The sequence below is a fragment of the Neomonachus schauinslandi genome, chromosome 4 (assembly GCF_002201575.2).
Source record: "Neomonachus schauinslandi chromosome 4, ASM220157v2, whole genome shotgun sequence".
Classification (NCBI taxonomy): domain Eukaryota; kingdom Metazoa; phylum Chordata; class Mammalia; order Carnivora; family Phocidae; genus Neomonachus; species Neomonachus schauinslandi.
Genome location: NC_058406.1, coordinates 15,104,602 through 15,113,491, shown reverse-complemented (window position 1 = coordinate 15,113,491; position 8,890 = coordinate 15,104,602). Strand labels below are relative to the sequence as shown.

General features: G+C 53.9%; 1 protein-coding gene across 2 annotated transcripts in view; it reads left to right on the top strand.

Moving 5' to 3' along the window:
* ECE1 (endothelin converting enzyme 1) overlaps positions 1-4,801 on the top strand; it is a 58,590-nt gene extending 53,789 nt beyond the window's left edge. For both annotated transcript variants that reach the window (XM_021684102.1, XM_021684101.1), the window contains 2 exons: positions 1,572-1,667; positions 2,340-4,801. In XM_021684102.1, the coding sequence (XP_021539777.1) occupies positions 1,572-1,667; positions 2,340-2,516 (273 nt within the window). In that variant the 3' untranslated portion in view covers positions 2,517-4,801. The remainder of the gene's footprint in view (positions 1-1,571; positions 1,668-2,339) is intronic.
* Positions 4,802-8,890: the final 4,089 nt, after the last annotated feature.

Genomic DNA, 8,890 nt, shown 5'->3' with positions numbered 1-8,890 from the left:
GGGGCCCGCCGACGGGAGCCGCGCGGACCCGGGGGCGGGGGGGGGGCGGGGGGGGGGGGGGGGCGTGTGTTGGTTGGGGGGGGGGGGGGGGGGGGGGGGGGGGGGGGGTAGCGGGGACCGACGGAGAGGTCTGCGGAAGTCCTCGCACGGAGCGTGGCGTGCAGAGGGCTTTCCAGACGAGTCCGCCCGACTGACAGAGGATGGGGCTTAGGCTGGAGCCACCTGATGACCTGCGGGTTCCTACCTTGGCAGGGATAGGCATCATTAAATCAGGCAGCAGTGGGCCCAAGAGGGGAGGGGAGGGGAGGGACACTGGTCATGGAGCCAGTTCCGGGTTCCAGTCCTGGTTCTGGAGAAAGTCACTTAGCCTCCTTGAGCCACAGTGTGCTTGGCTGTGAACACCCACTCCCTGCATCACTGGGCTGTCAGGAGGATGACGTGATCTGATTTATCCTTTAAAACCAGAGTCAGCAGGGACGCCCAGCTGGCTCAGTCGGAAGAACGTGCGACTCTCGATCTTGGGGTCATGAGTTCGAGCCCCACATGGGGTATAGAAATTACTTAAATAAGTAAAACTTAAAAAAACAAAACAAAACAAAAACCCAAGGGTCAGCAAACCTATATCCTGTGGGCCAAATCCAGCCCTCAGCCTGTTTTTGTAAATAAAAACGTAGGGGGACCCCCGCCGGGCCTGTTGGGCTCCATGCTGTCTGCAGCTGTTTTCACACCACAACGCCAGAACAGAGTAGTTGCACCGAGACCGTTTGGCCTCCAAGGCTGAAAATATTTACTCTCTGGCCCTTCGCAGGAAAGTCTGCCAACCCTGGCTTTATGAGGATGACTTAAGATGTTGTGTCGGGAGGGGATTGGAATTGGACCAGCTCGAGTCAAGGAGTCTGGTTAGCAAGCTCTTGTGAGATTGTCCAGGCAAGAGAAGGGATGAAGCCACGGCAGGGGTGAGAAGTGGCCAGATTTAGGTGGTTTGGATAATTGAACAAGAAGCTCAGGGCGCCCGGCTGGCTCAGTCGGAAGAGCATGCGACTCTTGATCTCCAGGTCATGAGTTCGAGCCCCACGTTGAGTGTAGAGATTATTTTTAAAAAATCTTTAAAAAAAGAAAGAGAAGCTCAAAGAAGAACTCTGGGGTTGGGGCCCGAGGCACTAGGTGGTTGGTGGTGCCGTTGACCGCGGTGGGAAAGTGTGTGCGCATGCATGCATGTGGGTGTGAGTGCATGCACGTGTGTAACCCCTCATTCTGTCTGTGCCATATTAAGTCTGGATGCATCTTGGAAATCCAGCTGAAGCTGTGAATATTCAAATCAGGGAAGAGGCTGGAGCTGGAAATATGCACCTGAGAGCCATGGCCATGTAGATGGTGTTTAAAGCCCCTCGGAATGAGTGCTGGTGAAGAAGATCGCTCCTCTGGGCGGAGGGGGGACCCCAGACTCCCCCAAACAAGTCCTTGCCCCAACAGGGTAGAGCTCCCCAAGGCCTCCCGCACTGGCCCCCCATCGTTGCCCTGTTTGCTCCTGTGTCATGGGAGCCCCTGAACTTTGTTTTCTCTGCTCCCAGGCCTACCAGAACTGGGTGAAGAAGAATGGGGCTGAGCAGACATTGCCCACCCTGGGCCTCACCAATAACCAGCTCTTCTTCCTGGGCTTTGCGCAGGTGAGTTCGTTGTAGGAAAATATGCCAAACTCAGGCACATTTCTGCCATCTTGATATTCCAGGAGCTCTGAGAGCCAAAGGCTTCTTAATTGAGAACCTTCTAGCTCATTGGACTGTCCATAGGACATCTACTCTGTAAGAAGATGAGCTTCCTGCCAGTAGAGAAATCTGATTAAGGGCCATGAATGCCATCAAAAGGTTTTCTGTATCAGGTAGATGAGAGGACAAGTGAGTGCTAAGGCCCCTCTGGTTCAGGGGTTCTAGAAATTTCCTAAACTCAAGATGTCCCAGGAGGTCCCTTGAATTGGCATTAATGTATAGTCTTCTGTTAGTGCCCAGAGCCACCAGGCCATTAGAAGTTTTTGTTCTGCCCAGGATGTGAGTGACCAGGACTCAGTTCAAGGTTTTCAGACTGGTTTGGGGGCAGAATCCTTTGTTCAGAGGAAATCTAATGCAGAGGCCCAGGACAGACAGAGGTGACCACAGTAGGGGATGCTGGGATGGGGGACATACCAGCCCACGGTCTCTTCCCTACCCACCCGGTCGCCCCTCCAGATGCCCAAGGGTCTCAGAACCAGGTGGGGGCTCATTCCCCTGCTGTTGTGGACGGGGGCAGTCTGGTGGTCTCAGGGCCCCACAGTGACCTAGCTTCTCCCTTGTTGCCTCACAAAGGTCTGGTGCTCTGTCCGCACACCTGAGAGCTCCCACGAAGGCCTCATCACCGATCCTCACAGCCCCTCCCGCTTCCGGGTCATTGGCTCCGTCTCTAACTCCAGGGAGTTCTCAGAACACTTCCACTGCCCGCCTGGCTCCCCCATGAACCCTCATCACAAGTGTGAGGTCTGGTGAGGGTGGCAGCACCGTGAGCCAAGACAGAGGATGAGCCCCCAGGTGGAGCCTGTCGGGCCACCTTTCCATCCAGCGTCTGGGGTGTCGCCCCGCCCCCTGGCCGCCCAGGGCCCCCCCTACCCCACACTGGAGGGTTTCCAGCCGGAACCGAGCCTCTGATGTGGGTTCTCAACACAATCCGAGATTTGATCCCCTGTGAAGACCCTGTCATCCCAGGCACACGTGTGCCAGTTCTCACGGGCATTTGGGTGTTAGGCTGGTGGCTTACAGGGCCTGGGCCCCATACTGACAAGGGCAGTGGGACACGGACCCCTGCCCACATCCAGTGCCAGAAACACCACAAATACCACTGTGTCAAATGCTTTAAAGATATATTTTTGGGGAAACTATTTTTTAAACATTGTGGAATACACTGGAAATCTTCAGGGAAATAATGCATTTAAAACACTTTTTTTTTTTAAGGAAAGGATTGGTATATTTATTATATTCTGTTTTTCTAAATAACCTGTGGATAAGGGAAGACCCACTGATTTACCCCTTCCTTCCTCACTCGCTGTGAGGTCGGCTGAGGCAGCCATCCCCCGCCCCTGAGCATGTCCCCAAGTAGAGAGCTGATCCAGTCCTTGGCGTTTGCAATTTCAGCCTCTGTCAGCTGGTTTTGCGGTCACAAGGTGTAAAGAGGAGAGGTGTGGAGGCCAGGAAGGGGCAGAGGCCCCCTCACGGACACTGCCCCTCACAGCTTGCCTGCCTCTGTCCCCAGAGTCCAACAGTGGGAACCCCAACAAGGACGGTCTGATCCCCAAAGTCGCAGCAGGAAATTGATGGCTGCAGCAGGGTGAGGCCAGCTCCTGGCCTTCAAACCCAGCCCCAGGGCACCCAGGCACCCTGGACCTGGATGGCAGGAGCCCCGCGAGGCCTCGCCCTGCGTCAGATGCTCTCTGCCATGCCGTAGGTAGCCTCTTTCTGTCCCTCTCCTGGCCGCTCCATGTGTGGCCCAGGGGCCATTTGCCTGTCTGTAGCAACCCTCCCATCCCAGCGTCTTCGGGGTCTGCCTTGCTGACCCTCTTCCCCAGGGGAAGGAGAAAAGGGAAGACCACTCTCCTGTCCCGCAGGGCCCGGATCCTGCCTCTGGGCTCCGGCCTGAGCTTGGCTCCCAGGACCATGGCCAGCCCCGCCAGCCCGCCCTCCATCTTTAGTGCCTTAGCTGAGGCTGCAGCCCAGGCTGCACCCCAAGGAGACAGCCCTCTACCAGGTGCCCCTCTGCCTCCTCAGTGAAGCCTTCAAGTGTCCTGACTGTAACGCAAGGCCATGCCCCCTCCTGCCAGTGTCCACAGAGCTGCCCCTCACGGCAGCCCGGGGGCTCTAGCCTGCAGGCAGGTCCGTGGCGCCACGGCCGGGAATCTGACGGACCCCGGAACGTGCCCTGAGCCCCATCCCACCCTCAGCCCCTTCGGCTGAGTCAAGACAACACTTGTAGCTAGAGGGACTCCTCACTTGGTGATGTTTTCAGCCAAGGAGGACTGTGAGGGAAAGGCTCCCCCGCCACGGTCAGTCCAGCCTGTGGTGTCAGGGAACCAGGACTGGTGTCCCTCCCTGAGGCCAGAGCAGCCAGTGCCCGTTGCGGCTCGCCCATCTCGGCCGCCCGAGGCCTGGCCGTGCCCCCTCAGCGCGCTCGCCTCGCCCCTGCAGCCAGGACCCTCCCTGCCCAAGGGGCCCCTGGTCCCCGCAAGCAGCGGGCCTGGTAGCTCTTCAGAGGAAAGGTAGGCCAGGAGCCAGAGAAGAAGCCAGAGTCAGGGGCTGCCGCACGCACCTCGCCACACAGAGGTGGGCTTCCCAGCCCTGGCGCCCTCTGGTACCTCCTCTGCCCCCCTCCTTCCTTCCCGCCTTCCCCATGGAAGCTCACAGTCCTTGAGAGTGTCCCCCGGCGCCAGGGACTGGAACCTCCCCGCAGAATCAAGTGTCCCGGGGCTGAGGGTTCAGCCAGAGGGGGTGCAGACTGCATTCAGCAGGGGGTCCGGGGAGAGCAGGGCTCCGGCCCAGCAGGGATGGAAGCAAAGGAAGCAGCCCCCACTGTCCCTACCCCTCCGGAGCTGAAAGAAGCCTGAGGGGATGGGCGGCTCTGAAAGCCGCCCCCCTCAGGCCCAGGGAGCCATAGGGCTGGCGGCTCCGGCTCCGCGAGTACGTGGACGTGGGGTTTGGAGCTGGGAATCTATTTTTTGTATTATTATGTTCTGTGCTACTGTAGTTTCGGTGTGGCACCATTGTAACTCAAATAAAGTACTTGTACCAAGCGTCACGTGACTGTGTGTGTCCTCCAGGGCTCGGGGTGGGGGGGGCCCTGGCCAACACAGAGCTCCCATCCTCACCCAGGCAGCGGGGCTAACGGCGGCACCTCCTCCCCAGCGCGGAGGCCTTGGGCCCTGACAAATGCTGGGAGGTTACCCGGTGCCTGTGCCCGGCAAGAGCACGTGAGCGCCCCCTGCTGGGGAGAATGGTGCGTGCCAGAGGTGTCCAGGCGGCATCCTGGTAGAAATCCTTTTTTCTACGATCTTGGAGCAAAGGGTGTCAGCAGAGGGTTGCCAGGCCTCAGATGCTCAGCGGGGCCGACAGGAGTAGGTCAATTCAGTGAAGTTCAAGGAAAAGTGTCTGACATACACTCATGCCTCCCCCTGGGTTTTGCATGTATTCTTCTCTCTGCCTAGAATGCTCTTCTCTGACTTCTCTGCCTGATACACTCCTACCGGTCTTTCAATGCCCAGCATAGCATCACCTCTTCTAGGAAGCCCTTCCTGACCTCCAGATCAGGTACGATCACACAGGCTTCCCTCTCCTAGCGGAGTTCATGAGTGCCAGGACCCTGCTGTAACAAAGCACCACAGACTTGGTGGCTTACACAACCAAAATTTATTGTCTCACAGTTCTGGAGGCTAGAATCCAAGATCAAGGTGTCGACAAAGTTGATTCCTTCTGAGGGATGTGAGGAAGAATCTATTCCAGGCATTTGCCTAGCTTCTGGCGGTCTGCTGGCCATCTTTGGCACTCCTTGGCTTGTAGAAGCATCACCGATCTCTGCCTTCATCTACACGTGGTGTTCTCCCTGTGTGCGCATCCGGTACGTGTCTGAATTTCCCCCCTTTTTTATAGGGACACCAGTCGTATTGGATCAGGGCCCACCCTGATGATTTCATTTTAACTAATGATATCTGCAGTGATTCTATAAAGTCATATTCTGAGGTACTGGGTGTTACAATTTCAACATATGAATTTGAGGGGACACAATTCAACCTGTGAAAGTGCCTGTGCCATCTCTAGCAGCCGAGTGCCTGGCACAGACAAGCCACACAATAGGGCTCAGTGACTGTTGGATAAGTAGGTGGGTGGGTGGATGGCTGGCTGGTTGGCTGGAGGGTTGGGTACAGGAATGGGAATGGGTGGATGGATGGATGATTGGGCAAATGGATGGATGGATGGATGGATGATGGATGGGTGGGTGGGTAGATGGGTGAGTAGATAGATAGGTGGGTGGATGAATGGATGAATGGAAGAATGGCTGAACGGACAGATAGCCATAAGTAATGTATCACCAAGGGAGCCATCCCCAAACACACCAATGCCAGAAAGAATGAGCCCAGTGGGCTGGGGTAGCTCCTGGAGGGCAGAGATTTCAGCTGATCCTTGACTGAAGGGGGAGAATTGGGGTTCATACTCTGAACTAGACCGAGTGATGACCTAAGCAAGTACCTATTCAAGGGGCAAAGTCTTCACCCTGCCTTGCTTTAAAAGGAGTAAGTCATTTCTCAGTTTCTCCAGCTGTAAAATGGACATTTATTCTGTCCTCTCTTTGTTGTGACCCACAAATACTGGGGAGATGTGAAGATGCTTGAGACAGTGATGCACTTTGAACCCCTCAGAACCGTCACACTAGGTGTGTGCATGAGCCCATAGCCCAGCATTTCTCACCTGGACAGCTCAACCTCATCCCCTCCAACCAACTGCCCTCGGGAAAGCAGCCTATTTAAAGATCACATCACTCCCCTTCACCAGCTCCCCACTGCACTTATCTGCCCTAGGACTTGGACTCTGCCCAAACTGCCCCCACTGGAGCCCCCCCTTGCCACCTTGCACCTTTTTTTTTTTTAAGATTTTTATTTATTTGACAGAGACACAGCGAGAGAGGGAACACAAGCAGGGGGAGTGGGAGAGGGAGAAGCAGGCTTCCCACAGAGCAGGACCCTGGGATCATGACCTGAGCTGAAGGCAGACGCTTAACGACTGAGCCACCCAGGCGCCCCTCCTTTTTGCACCTTAACAGTCCGTGTCCTTCCCTGCCTTCAGATTGGAATGTCCTCCACACACCCTTGCCAAGGGATGAATGAATGAATACATGGATTTTTTCTTAAAGCTCCTGCACATTGTGTGCCTCCTGAGAATCAGGCTGAGTGCTGCGTGCTTGCACAACCTCTCCCTGGATGCTTACGGCAGACTTCAAAGACGGCTATGTTATCACTCAGATCAGAGGGGGGCAGTGGCAGAACTGAGTTCTGAACCAGGCTGCTAGCGAGGAGCTGCTTGGGAAAGCATGAGAGGCTCCTACAGAAAGTGATGGCCCGGGGACCACACACACACACACACACACACACACACACACTCACACATACACACACACACATACTGAGGTACCTGAGAGAGAGACACCACTTTTTCCCTGCAGAGGGCTGGCTTCCTGACGTTCCCTTTTTCCCAATGACCAAGTGAACAAATCCCTCCCTCTCCCCTGCTAAGAGCCCTGGGGCCCAAAGCAGGAATTAGAACCCAAGCCTGACCCTTTGGGGGTTTACCCTACAGTTGAGATGAGAAAACACTTGCCAGATGCCACAAGGACATAAGCAGACACTGTCCAGGACTTCTAGCAATAAGTCATTGTGGAAGCAAAGGGGTTCAGCAGGGGCTCTCTGGAAGGGTTGAGAAACTACAAAAGGGAGGCACTGGAGAAGATACTAAACTTTAAAGAATCTAGAACAATAATAAACCTAATTTGAAATGGGCAAGACCTTTACAGAAAGAACTATAACAATTTACTGAAGAACATACAAGAAGACCTGAATAAACACACAGGAACACCCCGGTCATGAATGGAAAGGTTCACTGTAATCCAAGGTGTTGATTTTCCCCAAGGTAATCTATAATGTCAGTGTTCTTTCAACCAAAATTCCAAGACAATTTTTCATGGAACTTGATAAGCCAATTCACATGGAAGAGAAAACGCACCATGGCCAAGAAATTTTGAAAAAGAACAAGGGTGCCTGGGTGGCTCAGTTGTTTAAGCCTCTGCCTTCAGCTCAGGTCATGATCCTGGGGTCCTGGGATCGAGTCCCACATCGGGCTCCCTGCTCAGCAGGGAGCCTGCTTCTCCCTCTGCCTGCTGCTCCCCCTGCTTGTGCTCTCTCACTCTCTCTCTCTGGCAAATAAATAAAATTTTTTAAAAAATCTTTAGAAAAAGAACAATGAGGGAGCCGGCCCTATCAGAATCTGTTACAAAGCTCTAGTAAATAATAGAGTGTGGTGTTGGTGTCGAGAGAGAGGGATTGAACAACTGGAATTTTTTAGAGAGCCAGAAACGGTTCTGTGGATATGTAGGTATTTAGCATAGGATAAAGGAAACACTTTAGCATATCTGCTGCCAAAGCGAACACTAAAGGAAACACTTTGCATCAGCCGAGGAATGATGAGCCATGTAATAAATGGTTTTAGGATATCCACTTGGGAAAAAATGAATCGAGACCTCCCCTCCCTCACACAATTCTCACACACTGTCATGGCAATAATTTCTACATATACTAGAGACCTAAGCATACAAAAATCCTCAAAGTATTAGATAAAATATAACAGAATGTGTTTATAACTTTGCGTAAGCACAGCCATCTTTAAAAAGACAAATAGGGGCCCCTGGCTGGCTCAGTCGGTGGGGCACGTGTTTGCCCCCTACAAGGGGTGTACAGATTACTTCAAAAAAAATCTTGGGGCGCCTGGGTGGCTCAGTCGGTTAGGTGGCTGCCTTTGGCTCAGGTTATGATCCCAGGGTCCTAGGATCGAGCCCCGCATCAGGCTCCCTGCTCAGCGGAGAGCCTGCTTCTCCCTCTCCCTCTGCCTGCCTCTCTGCCTACTTGTGCTCTCTATCTCTCTGTCAAATAAATAAATAAAATCTTTTTTTAAAAATCTTAAAAAAAAAAAAAGAAAAAGAAGGGCATCAGGGTGGCTCAGTCGGTTAAGCAGCTAACTCTTGATTTAGGCTCAAGTCATGATCTCAGAGTCCTGGGATTGAGTCCCAAGTCAGGCTCCGCACTCAGCAGGGAGTCTGCTTGGGGATTCTCTCT